This window comes from Podarcis bocagei (genome assembly GCF_964188305.1).
Source record: "Podarcis bocagei genome assembly, chromosome: 3".
Lineage (NCBI taxonomy): Eukaryota > Metazoa > Chordata > Lepidosauria > Squamata > Lacertidae > Podarcis > Podarcis bocagei.
Window position 1 is genome coordinate 33425548 of NC_138127.1, and position 13852 is coordinate 33439399.

The following is a 13852-nucleotide window of genomic DNA, read 5'->3' on the forward strand; positions in this document are numbered from 1 at the left end:
ATTCATGCATTTGTCCTGGAATACAACACTTTATGCTTGGCAATTGTTTTAAAATGTTACAATAAAGTTTGTAAAAATAAAAAAATAAAAATAAAATAAAATGTTGCATTACATTTTAAATATAAGGTTATAAAGCAATGAGCTTGGGACCAGTTTGGTGAAAAACCACATTATACAAGCTGGAATAACTACTTATTAAGTATTGAGATCTGCAGATTGGCTTGGGAAACTGTTCTGATGTTCTTTATCTCTCCCCTTGATAGCATTAAAATGACAGCACTTCAGTGACATTTTCCAGTGCATGAATATCATCTTTCAGCTCTATAATGGCTTCCCAAACATCTTTGGTTTCCATCTTCATTTTCTCTCTCTCCATGTGGCGCCTGAGGTTTTAGCTGTTGGTTGATTAAGATGTCATTTTCAACATCTCTTACCATTTTCTAAATCACCATCGTTAGTTATATGATCACTCCCTAATTCATTGTCATTTGTTCCAAGATATTCTCATAATATTGGAAAAATGCCTGTCACATAGAATTATACTTTGCCTTTAACCTGCAAGGTTTATCAGGGAACAGTAAAAAAAACCACACACACACCACACATAAATAACTACCATGTCAGATGTTTAGAATATATATATTTTTCCTTGGTTTAAAATTCTCCTGATTGATTATGGTTGCACAGCCTGCTGTCTGGAATATATATATATAAAGTTTGCTTAGGATCTATTTTATATAAAGCTGATAGCAATAAATTTGCCTCCGTTAGGTAGACTGAATTTATTTTACAAAGCCAATTATTTTTTCGCAACAAGGGCATTTCAGACATATTTTGAAAATCTAATGTCCTAAAAACATAGCAAACAACACTAAGTGACAAAAGTAATATGTGAACACAGATATTTGGCATGAATAAACCCGCTTCATTTAAAGCGCAACTTCATATTGTGATAATATGCATCAATGGAAAGCATTACATATTTATATATGGCATGTAGTTTCCACATAATCCACATTTAATGGATAGAACAATGCTGCTAATGGAAGTCAAGTTTTATTCTTAACTGTTTAGCCCATTTCCAGCTCAGTCCTGTATGGGGCTTCGCTTCACCAGATTGGTGTTGATTTTTTAAAAGTATTTTACAGCCTGGTGAAATAGAGGTAGCCACAATGTAAAATTCAAACTCAAAAGCACTCCAAGGATATAGTTAATTTCTTGAGACAGTTCACCCCTGCATCTCCGTACACTGGTCCTACTCTTAATGGGGGGGAAATTAAGATAGATATTAACAACTTTTTTTGTTGTATTACCACTATTCAGCTAATTATGCATCACACTGATTTAATTCTATGAAGCAATTGCTTTACAGCTGTGGGCATTGCAAAGCCATTCAATTTATTTCCTGGCACCATGAGGTGTATAGTTAAAATATCATAGCCTTTTCAAAAATGTAGATTTGGATGCAAGCTGAACACAATAAAAACTATCTGCAGCTCTCTGAGGAAGTTCAAAATGACTGGATATATTTCCCAGACTCTCTCAAAAATTAGAGCATTTTAGTGGGTATGTTTTAAAAAATGAATTTGAAAGGGTTATTTTTCACTGAGGAGCTGACCCTTTGAAACTATCCAGCCCATTGTGTGCGCAGGGATAATGAAAAAATCAGGTAGATATTTCCTTTCTATGGAAGGCGTTCAGAAATACCCTTCTGTATTCTCTGTGTTAACTTATCTGAAGCACAGTGAACATTTATGTAAAAATACCCTCCAAGGAAATATAAGTACTTTCAGGTAAAGAACAAAAGCACCCAGTATTGCAAACCTGAGAGTCCTTGAATAGGCTCTCAAACCCATAAATATGTTACATTAAATAGCAGGATTTCAAAGGCAATGAGCAAATATGCTGCACCCCAACCAATGTGACTAAATGAGCATGATATCTGTATATCAATTATTCTGTTTGCAACAAAATAGTTTAAGAGCTTTATCTCGGAATATTAGACAGGTCTCAGCAACCTCATTTAGTTGTGATACAAAAGGTAGGAGAATAGAACTAATATTGGCATGTCATTCCATATTTATTTATTAAACGTATGGTGAGGTAGGTGAACATAAAAATAATAACGTAATTATACTGACATTGGAAACAAAGCACATTTTTCTGAAACGGTGGAAAACCTTAATACTGAATATTGTGGTGCTTTCTATCTAGCTCCCTGCTGCTGTTGCTGGCTTGTTAAATGGGTAAAGCGAACCGCTATAGCTGCTGCTCTTGGGCAATACCTGGGCTCACCAAAAACAAAGCACACGGTTCTCCGCCACTGGCTCAATCCAGACAAGATGGAAATAGTTTTAGATGTGGTGCATCAACGCAGATGCGGGTTCATCCTGCTCTGGAGGGGTTTACATTGCCCCTAAAGGATCAGGGTTTGCAGCTTGGGAGATGTTCACTGATGCCACCTTGTTGGTAGAGACACAAGTGGCTTTTGCAGTGCAAACAGCCTTTTGTTAACTTTAGTTGATATACCAACCACAGCCACATCTGTATGGAGACAGCCTTCCTTCAGTTATCAGTGCTGGTAGCCTCCTGCTTTGATTACTGCAATGGAGTTGCTTTTGAAAATGATCCAGGAGCCTCAGTTGGTCAAGAATAGGGGGCACCACTTACCTGGGACTGTGCAATTAGCTCATATTACACCATTGCTTTGTCAGCTGTCCTGGATTCCAGTCCGCTTCCAGGTCCAATTCAACATTCTGGCTTTAACATTATAAAGCTCCAAACATCTTGGAAGTAGGTTACCTGAAGGACAGACTCTTCCCTTATGGGCCAACACATATCAGGAGACCACTTTTGGAGGCCCTTCTTCATGGACCCCCACCAAGTAAAGTTTGGCATTGGGGAAGGGGCTTTCCAGTGGCAGCACCTTGGGAGTGGAATGCTCTCCCCAGAGCACACACTTTGCTGTATTTTTGGCAACAGAGAAAACCCCTTTTACTTTCTCCAGCTTTTTAAATTCTTGATTTTTATATCGCAAACCTACTGAATGTATTTCTTTGTGCTTTATTATCGTAAGCTGCCCAGATAACTTTATATGCCACCCAGAAACAAACAAACAAATATACCCATTAACATCGTTTTGTACTAGCTATTAATTAGGCCTTTCTAAATACATTTATCAAGTACAGTAGCAGTGTTGTTTTAATGAGGAATTTTTTAGACCCCCCCAATAAACTTACCAGTATTATCCACTGCAGTACAAGTCACTCTACAGACATTAAACATGCATTGCTCCTTTACATTCCTAATTTCAGCTCGAACCCCTTTGTATGTAACTTGAAACGCCACAGCCTATTGAATGTACAGGCAATACTGAAGTCGTTTAAAAGGCCCGTGGGTACAATGACTTTTCAAACATATGATGTGCTTAAGTGCTGAACTTTATTACTATTTCCTATACATTTTACACAGAAAATTCTGAGAAGACAAAATGTGCCACAGGCATTGTCTTCAGTACAAAACCTTGCAATGTACCTCAGCAAAGTTCCCCCATCACCATGTCTTATAAATTAAAGGGGGGAAAGGACCATTTACACAGAGTGGCTGTGACTGAAATACTTCATTCATGCACAAACCATCCATGCAGCTGGAACTTTCTTGCCTCTTTGAGAGCAAGTTTGGAATCTCCAGCTTACTTACACATAAATGGTGTGTTTGGATCACAGAAAGTGGCTGCAATGATGATTTCAGGAACACTAATGAAAAGGTTAAGTTTTTGCAAATCAAAGTATCTGCTCCTTTCATTTCCTGACCTGCCAAAACCAACAGTGGCAATACACATTAATAGGAAGACAGAGTCGCTTTGCAAGAAACCTAGAAAATGATTTATTTTAAAAAATGCAACCCTTTTATTGGGTAAAAGGCCACTGTGGCTAACTCTGTGTTATCAGAATCAATACAGTAGTCACTTTCAATTTCCTAGGTGTCGAAGTTGGATGCTGATTGCACTTGGGCAAACACAATTCCCTTTCCCAGAATGAACATGTGGGCACAGGTGAGTACAAAGGCCATGTTAGTTCAGAGCCAGGTCATTTAAGGCACCAGAGATCTCTGTGTTGACCTGTGCTGACGTATTGGTTGGTAGGGTATTCAGATAAATGTCATACTGTTGGTCCATTCCGAGGTAGCTGTCACTCATAAGATACAATGTGTAGATATACCTGTGATAAAGTGAAAGAAAAGGATATCAGTTTGTTTCGCTCCCACAAAAAGAAGTCCCAGTTTCAAAACCAAAACAGCTTTCATTCAGTAATATCTTACTTTCCAGGAATTTCTGGGGTGTAAAAAGCAACTGAAACCGCACTCTGATTTCTGACATATCCAACTCTTTTCAAAGCAACAAGTTCCTTTTTGTCCACTTCTCCTAGGATCAAGAACCACCCTTCGTCTTTAGTCTTGGGGAACCGCGGTGCAATGGCTTTGCTGTCTTGCCTGCCCTGGAAGGAAGAAAATGCACATTTATGGAATGACCACCCAAAATTTCTAAGTTGTGCGCAGCAGTTTAAAAAAGCACAGTGGGCAAAATCAAAATTAATTGTAAAAACAGAACGTGGACTTAATATAGGAATTTTAAGCTGAAATAGAAAGGTATTTGTCAAGTACTAGAAGTTCAGCAGGGAGGTGGCCTGTCTAATCCTGGCCAGGAGCGACTTCCACAGGGTTGGGGCTACAATACTGAGTGCATGACTCCTGTTTATCTGAGTCATGGGTAACCACTAATACAGACTCCCCCCAATGTTCCCATTGATTGGGCAGGAATATAAGGAAACAGGCAATCCTTAAGCCAGGCATAGGCAAACTTGTCCCTCCAGATGTTTTGGGACTACAACTCCCATCATCCCTAGCTAACAGGACCAGTGGTCAGGGATGATGGGAGTTGTAGTCCCAAAACATCTGGAGGGCTGAGTTTGCCTATGCCTGCCTTAAGCTATCCTGCATCAAAGTTGCTAGGGGCCTTGTAAACTAATAGAAGAACTTTGAACTTGACCCAGTAATATATATGGGCAGCTGGTGCACACTTTTAAGCAGCAGAGGTATGTGCTAGCAACCGTCTGTTCCCACCAACAGTCTAGCTGCAGCACTTTGCAACACATGGAGCTTCTAGACCTGGTCTCGGAGAGATCTGGTATATACCACATCAAGAAAATACAATAGCCGTGTAGAGAATGTCTTTGAGTCTGTACATGATTTAATGCCTTATAGCTGAGCATGTGGTCAGGGAGTGTTAGGTTCACACCAACTGGAACCACCTCTTTCACTATGTCATATATCCACATATGGGAGGTCTCATATGCACAGAGTCCTAACCACATGGCACATGTGATGAGTGAATACAGCTGGTTGGTTGAATCTCGACCTCTTGATTATTATACAGCTGTGACCATCCACATTGGGCTTAGAAAAGCCCTACCATGTGATTTTTCAAGCAAAATAGTCATCATATGAAACTGACCTGATGGAGCCATACCATGATGACTCTAAGATATCCAAAAGGAGGACAAGAAATGGGCATTAGGCACCAGTGAGAGGGACAGGGACAAAGAAAAGCAAAACCATTCTACCTTGGTGTAACCCACATGCAATCTCCTCAAGTTTATTTGGAGGACATATTCTTGGTCCGCATCCAACTTGATCCACTTTTTGTTATCCCGCATGTTTGTTGCCAGCATTGGGACAGGTACTTCATTCTGTTCTTGAACTGCATCATCTGAGCCACCTTTAATAGTCATATTAACTTCTATAATGGGCAAGTGGGACAAGAAATGCCAAGCCTGTAGAGTAGGAAAAACACAAAAAATAAAATCGTCTCCCAAACATTCTCAACTGTTTTTGTTTTTCCATTTTACGTGCAAAATCTCATTCTGTAATTATGAGTTTCATTCTGGATTTTTGTATATTACAAAACTGCTGTCCATTATTCCTTCGCAGGTCTTAACTTTCCATTGCAGGGGTGGGGAACCCTTTTGGCCTGGTGGGTCAGATCACAATCAGTCTCCACCCCTATGGGCCAACATTGACATTAGGACACCTTATGATTGGCAAGTGTGTTGTCTCACCCACCTGCCTAAGTCCCTTGTGCAGCATTTTCCAAGTGTCTGAACATTTGGCAGGCATTGGGAAATGCAGAGTAGGGGGATTCGCCAGCCCCAGGCTTGACAAAGTGGCAAGCACAAGGCTGGCAAAGCTGCTTACTATAGGAACCAGCTGTGTGATCGAGATCCCCAGGGGGAACTCAAGACATGCAGCTGATCTAACTGTGTCTCTACCCATATCATATAAGGTGTGGTTTGGCAAAAATGGCCTTGTGGGCCAAACAGGGACCTGTACTGGGCCAAGTTTGTCCTGTGGGTTGCAGGATTCCCACCCCTGCTCTGTTATCAGCCTTTTTTATTTGGCTCCTCTGCTGCATTGGGATACCAGGCTCTGATACCTACTTACTCTAGAGTTCAACAGATCAGATTGAAAGATTTGCAGAAAAGTGCTATCTGCAATGGGCACTCATATTATATCAACGGTACCCAAATTATTCCCCTTTTCAGCTGCTCAGCTTCCCTTAGTACTGAATCTATTGGTATTACCACAGGACAACTGCTGGGTAGGGAAGAAGATAGAGAGATCTCTCCACTTTTAATTTTGGCCTACAATCCTACATGCCAAGCGTTGCGTACCTGAAAGACATCTTATACCACTAGTTTAAGGGAGGCTCCTCTCCACTTAATGCTACTCTATATGCTGTTTGGATTGTAGGGCATGTATGTTAATGAACAGCTAATGAATTAATAAATAATTAATGTTGCCTGATTAAAGAAACTTAACCAATTAAATAGTTTTAATTGAACCATCAATTAATTACATATGCATAATTTGACTATGACAATATTGAAGAAAACACAACCATCAATAAATTAAACCTGCATATGACCAAAACAATAAATTTGAAGAAAACACCTACTTTGTCTTAAGCTAGTGCATGCACCTCCCTTCTTGGATGAAGCGCTCCCTGCCATGTGACACCAGGTTTTCTTCCATCGTGGCTTAGATTTAATGGAAGGCCCTTTTGCTTGTGCAATGCAGAGTATTCCATTTTAAAAATTATTCCCCTGGGTTATCGCAACCTGCCACACAATATTCCACTCTGTCACAGACGGTACCCCAAAACTCAACCACTCTGATGTCTGTTGGAACTCAGACTCTGCCAAGAATATAAGGTCCAGCAAATCCCTCAATTGTGTCACTAACAATTTCATTTCCCAGAAGGTGGAAGAAGCAACAGGGGGGTCAACTCTCTTGGCCCTAATTGCATTCCTGTTAATCATGGGTGTATGGTGAGCAATGATCGAAGCTGAGGGGCAACAGGCAAATGGTTAGAACAATAAAAAGAACAAGTAGCTAGGTTTGCTATCCTCCAGGTGGAACAAACTTAATTTAAATCAGGGGTGGGCAGATTAGAGGTCTGGGGGACTAAGCTTTCACACCCACTAACTCAGGGGCCAGCTTATTCAGCCTCTCATAGAACTGAGAATTTCAGTCAGTCCCCAAGATACATCCTGATGTGGCATCATTACCCACTGATGGGCAAAGAAGGGGACACAGAAAAACACATGCCAGGCTGGACACAGCTCACAGGCTGTGATCAAAACAAAACATGCACATGCATGTTTGAACATACAAGCGGATACTACACACCATTACATTAAACGCACACACAAAAATTAAATGGCTTATCTGGCTTTTCAAGAGCTCAGAGACATGGAAGATCCATAAACACACAAAACCAAGACTGGACACCAGCACTCTGTGAAACATAGCCTTAAGGTACAAAAATAGATGTTTCAGAAACATCCACCCATGTGTCTTTCACACAAGGATATGGGCTGGAGCTACATGTCACAACTGCCATGGTAGTCCAAGAGAGAGGAAAGAAACATGGATCAAGGGTAGATCATTCCTGAATCCCTCCAAAACCGATCTCCAGTGCTTTAGGGATATTTCCCCATTTCCGTAAGAGTCAATGGGTCTGTTTGTTTTAACATGACTGCTAGAATTGTCACCATAAATATTTCACTCCTTAATTTGACTTTGCCAGCACAAACAAAGCAAATATGAAACCCCTGAAGAGTACTACACATGCTTTAGAAAGATTATTTTATGTCCATTTTTTATGTAAAAAATTGTCTTACCCCTACTGATTAAACTATTCTTCTATAAGCCACTGAAAACTACTTATAATTACATTCTGAATTAAATCTTCCCAACATAATCCATAATGAGTGAGTCACTGAAGTGCTAATTAGTGATAAGGCAAACCACAGAGAGTTCAGAGGATCAGTTCAGATAATTACCCAAAAGTTCAAATTCTTATGGAAAGTTATCCACATTCAAAGTTGCTTACTGCAACCAAAGTGGATTGAATCTTTAATGTCCTTAAAATAGTTAGCGACTATCACTTTTTCTATACTTGGCAGTTTTCAGGACTTCCTCAAGATTAAAAGTTCCTTACATTCCAGATCAGCTTTGTATTTCAAACTGGAGCTATAGTTTGAAGTGAGCAAGGGCTAAGCCTTGAGTAGCTTTGGCTGTGCCCAGTGATTCACTTCTATATGTGCTAGCTAGTGCTTGCTCTGGGTTTTGGGCAAGACAGTCTCTATGTATACCTGAAGGAGCGTCTCCACCCCCATTGTTCAGCCCAGACACTGAGGTCCAGCACCGAGCACCTTCTGGCGATTCCCTCATTGCGAGAAGCAAAGCTACAGGGAACCAGGCAGAGGGCCTCCTCAGTAGTGGCGCCTGCCCTGTGGAATGCCCTCCCATCAGATGTCAAAGAAATAAACAACTACCGGTATCTGACTTTTAGAAGACACTTGAAGGCAGCCCTGTTTAGGGAAGCTTTTAATATCTGATGAATTAATTATTGTATTTTGATGTTTTGCTGGAGGCTGACCAGAGTGGCTGGAGAAACCCAGCCAGATGGGTGGGGTATTATTATTATTATTATTATTATTATTATTATTATTATTATTAATAATAACTGGTCCCCCCACTTTTCACTCTGCAGCAACTTCACAGAGATCATCAGTGGGCCCTTTGCTGGGATGTGGGTCCTTGGGAGATGCCTGACCATGTTCAACACCCCTCCCCCCAATGCTGGCACTGATGCTGACACAGGCACACACTCTTTAACCATTTCCTTATTCCACTGAGTACAGCAAACAAGGTTCCTTCAGAATTCTCAGCTTAGTCCCTTAACGGCTCACTTATTTTCTGTGACTTGGCTTGTACAGAACTGGGCAGCCGAGGGATGCAAGGGGGGAATTCTGACACAACTTCTGTTATAGTTCTCACTTGGACAGGGTTAAAAAGCTTTTCCTCTGTGCCAGTTGCATGGTACTTGTGTGACTCCCTGTTCTCACAGTGTCCAGTCAGATGCTTGTGGGAAGCACTCAGTGACAGCCTGCTGAGAAATGGGCACTGGCCATTACTGCCTAATCCATCACAGTCAAAATGTCCTTAAAAAAATGATTTTACAAGTCCCTTAACTGCAACTGCAACTTTGATAGCTTTAATCTCTATTTCAAGACAATGATAGTTTTCAAGGAAACCAGATATAGATCTGTTGCAGATATTGCAAATCAGGAGTGGAGAACCGTTTTTGGCCAGAAGCCTACATCTTTATATCCCTCACCCCTGATAGGCCAAAGTTCACAGGGGGGCAGGGCCACCCCCCTTTCAATTACCTGGCACTGGGGGATGTTTTTAAAGGGCTTTTAAATGCCCCCCACAATTCTATTTTGAATCTTCATGGAAGTTTGAAGCAGAAATGTGGGGGTGGGTTTTATTTTTGAAGGCCTTGAAAAATCCATGCTCCTACCCTCTTGTCAGCTGGTGGGTGGGGTGAAAATGCATTTTCAACCCCCGCATCCCCTACAGTTTCTCCTTCAAATCATGGAGGTCTGAAGGAGAAGCACTGGTGGGTTGTTGTTTTGTGTGTGTGAAAGGTTTCTCTTCTTCATTCCTCCCCTACCCCACTGCCTCTGCTGCAACAAGAAGGGAGAGAGAAAAAGCCTGCATGTTGAAATCTAGGTACCTATATCAAACTTCTGTACCCTTGACAAAATTGAAGTGCAGCAAACTCTTCGCGGGAACTATGTACAGTGGTTAAGTACTTAATTCATTCCAGAGGTCCGTTTTTAACCTGAAACTGTTCTTAACCTGAAGCACCACTTTAGCTAATGGGGCCTCCTGCTGCTGCTGCGCTGCCGGAGCATGATTTCTGTTCTCATCCTGAAGCAAAGTTCTTAACCCGAGATACTATTTCTGGGTTAGCAGAGTCTGTAACCTGAAGCGTATGTAACCTGAGGTACCACTGTATTGTCTTAGAGCTTTGGGCCATATAAAGTGATGTGCTTTTGAAAAACTGTACAACAAAACAGTGGGCAGGATCTACTTTACTGAGGGTGAAGCACCTGCTTGTGCAGGGTTCCAATAGGATTCTATCTCACACTCCTTTACTGGAATGTTAAGGGGACTGTGGGAGATCGGTAGGTATATTTACCTTGTGTCCATCCAGCACACAAGAGGCTTCCAATCCCCCAAACATGCTGTCTACCGTGTGTAAGTGATGGTGAGGAGGAGAAACTTCTGCCTATGGATGCTGGACCTGTGTTGAGAGTCACTCTTGCCCATTCAGATTACTGTAGGTTCATTTTCACAGGTAATTCGTATTTTCTTTGGCTTCTTATTTATTTGGTTTAGAAAGAGGCAAATGAAAAATTAAGCCCAATTAAGCCCTGCAACTTATTTCTGTGATAGTTTCTCTTTTAAAAATAATGACAAATGTTTTAGAAGCATATTTTTATTTGGGCCTGCAAAGCACATTCATGGACTTCATACAGATATGTTGCATGGCCACTTCGAACTCAGCTGAGCGTTTCCTTCTACGTTGTAATATAATGTATTTATTTACACTTACATGCATCTAGATGTATAGTGTAAGCAGAGTTTATGTTATTGACATATTAAACAGACACATGAAATATATGGGCACACCACATACACAAAAGCTATTTTTGAAGAAACTGCTAAGACATTTCAATACCAGCCAAACATATTTATCTGAGGATTAATCTTCATCTATTGAATCAGACGCGAACACTACCATGCATACAATTATTTAATTAGCAGCCAAATCCTCTGCCAGTCAGCCGCTGTTCCAGGCATACTGATGGGGAGGGAGATGCAAATCTCACAGTAGTACTGCTTTTTCTCATTACTACTGCAATTAGCACTTAAATTGATGCTTTAAACATACTAATTTCTGGAATAATTCAGGATTTGTATGTTACCTGGGATCGTCTCACTGCAGAGACGACACCAGATTGCTACGCAAATTGAAGCACTTTTGAGCCAAATAACCATCATCGTATCAGACAGAGCCAATTTGCATTTGGTTTTAAAGATAACAGAACGGCAATTTATGCAAATAAATTAAGTTAGTTTACTTCTGAGTTTTCCCTGAACTAATTATAACAATGTTCTAATTTTTCAACACATCTACAACTTGGACTTAAGTCAATTGTATATTATGTTAGAAATCTGTTGTTAAAGAAGGTTTTGTTTTGATCTTAATGCATTTTTACTCACAATTTTGATGACATTTTATATATAAATACAGGTGTTAGTAATGGACATTAAAATAGTTACCATTTGTTTGGAAGCAAAATTTTAGCTTATCTGAAATTAAGGAGATAAGTGCAAAGGACAAAGGATTATATTTAGGTAAGTCACTAACTGTGCAATCTAACTATGTTTACTAAGAATTCAATGGGGCTTACTCTCATGTAAGTGGGGTTAGGATTGCAGCCTTAGGGTACCTGAAATAAAACTTGAAGATTTTATTTTTAGTTAGCACCTTCAGTTTAACTTGACATTCCTGAACCCAGAAAATGCTTCAGCTTGCGACAATGCTATAACATACGCAATCTTTTAACAAAGTATTTTTCTTTTCCTCTCTAAAAACACAGGTGGCAGATTCCTCTGACTTAAGGGTGAATTCAAAAAAATGTTAGAATGTCTCTAGTCACAGTTCTGCTACACTTGAGTTGCCTTGGAATACTAAACTTAATTAATTTCAGCAGCATTTTCTTCTTCAAAATACTATAGCATACCATTTCTCACTGACATGCATTTTATATCAACTGTGTGTAGGTACACCCAAGTACAAGATATGGAGGACCCACATACATAAAAACCCCCAGCCCTGTGCAGCAACTTTAAACACACCTTTGTGGTGGGCGATTTGTGTATGGTGGCTACCACTGACCAAAATAAAGAGCACTGCTTACACACACACACACACACACACACACACACACACACACACACACACGAACCACTTTCCATCCTGGAGTTCACCTGCATCAGCCCTAGAATGCCACAGAATACTAGCTCTGCTATGCAAACACTATTTGCTGATTAATATATTAGGGTCTATTATATCTAAATATATTTGCTTCTGTTACATGAAACAAAAACTTATCATATACAGTGGTACCTCGGGTTACATACGCTTCAGGTTACATACGCTTCAGGTAACAAACTCCGCTAACCCAGAAATAGTGCTTCAGGTTAAGAACTTTGCTTCAGGATGAGAACAGAAATTGTGCTCTGGCGGCGTGGCAGCAGCAGGAGGCCTCATTAGCTAAAGTGGTGCTTCAGGTTAAGAACAGTTTCAGGTTAAGAATGGACCTCCGGAATGAATTAAGTACTTAACCCAAGGTACCACTATATATATATATATATATATATATATATATATATATATATATATATATATGCTTTCGTAGATTTTCACGGGTACAGGAATGTAGGTTTTGGTGTCTTCGGGTGTCTTCCCGTGTAAGAGTTGGGGTGTCTAGGCGACGTTTCGACGAGGTCTCACTCGTCATCTTCAGGCTGGTGCTTTCGGCTTCTTGTTACTAGAACAGAGCAGGATCTCAGTGTTTGAGTTCCTATAAATACTGTTGAGGGGGTGTGGTGTATAGCCTCCAACGTTCTGGGCAGATAGGAAGTTCCTAGGTTAATGTGCCTTTTCTTCTTTTGTTCATTAATTACTTGAGGGATATCTTGAGTGATTACTTGAGTGATATTCTGAGTACCACTTAGGAGGGTCATTAGGTGTGGATTAGTTGCTAAAGCTTTCGTGTCTTGACCTCTTGACCTTGTGAAGAGTTTTTCTGAGAAGATGGCTGTACTGCACTTAGTTGTGCTCTGGCTTGGCTTCGTGTATAGGGGCGAGCTGTGGTTTTGTGCCCTGTGCCAGCCAGATCTGTGTAGGGATTGCAGGGGGGTGCAGCATCCGGAGGTGCCACTATGGTTTGGCTACTGGATGGTGTCTGTAATTTATCTGTGGAGAGGGTCTGGGTTTGGGTCTGGTGTGGTTGATTGGAGATGGCGTTCTGTGTGCCTCTGGTTCTGGTGTCGGTTTTTGTGGGGAGGGCTAATTTCCAGATGTCTGGCAGGCGGGACGTGTCGTCACGCTTGTTCATGTTGTGAGGGTGTTTCTCTATCTCGATGGCTTCCATGATTATTCTCTTGTGGTGATGTTCCATGTTAAAGAGCAATTTGGAATCTGCAAAATTAATTTCGTGTCCTGTTTCTTTCATGTGTTGGTAAAGAGAGGAAGTTTTTTCTTCTTTTTTGACGGCATTCTTGTGTTCTGCGATACGTGCATTTATTCGTCTGTTTGTTTGTCCAATGTACGTGGCTGGGCAGACTTTGCAGGGTATTTCATAGA

The 13852-nt window shown here is 40.7% G+C and overlaps 1 protein-coding gene across 1 annotated transcript in view; it reads right to left on the reverse strand.

Annotated features, from left to right (window-relative positions):
• Nucleotides 1-3422: 3422 nt before the first annotated feature.
• The window catches only part of ASCC3 (activating signal cointegrator 1 complex subunit 3), a 234161-nt gene continuing 223731 nt past the window's right edge, over nt 3423-13852 (reverse strand). Inside the window, exons 40-42 of the mRNA XM_081186537.1 lie at nt 5622-5831; nt 4321-4496; nt 3423-4220 (exon numbers count right to left, since the gene is read on the reverse strand). Coding sequence (XP_081042663.1) covers nt 4073-4220; nt 4321-4496; nt 5622-5831 — 534 coding nt within the window. The 3' untranslated portion in view covers nt 3423-4072. The remainder of the gene's footprint in view (nt 4221-4320; nt 4497-5621; nt 5832-13852) is intronic.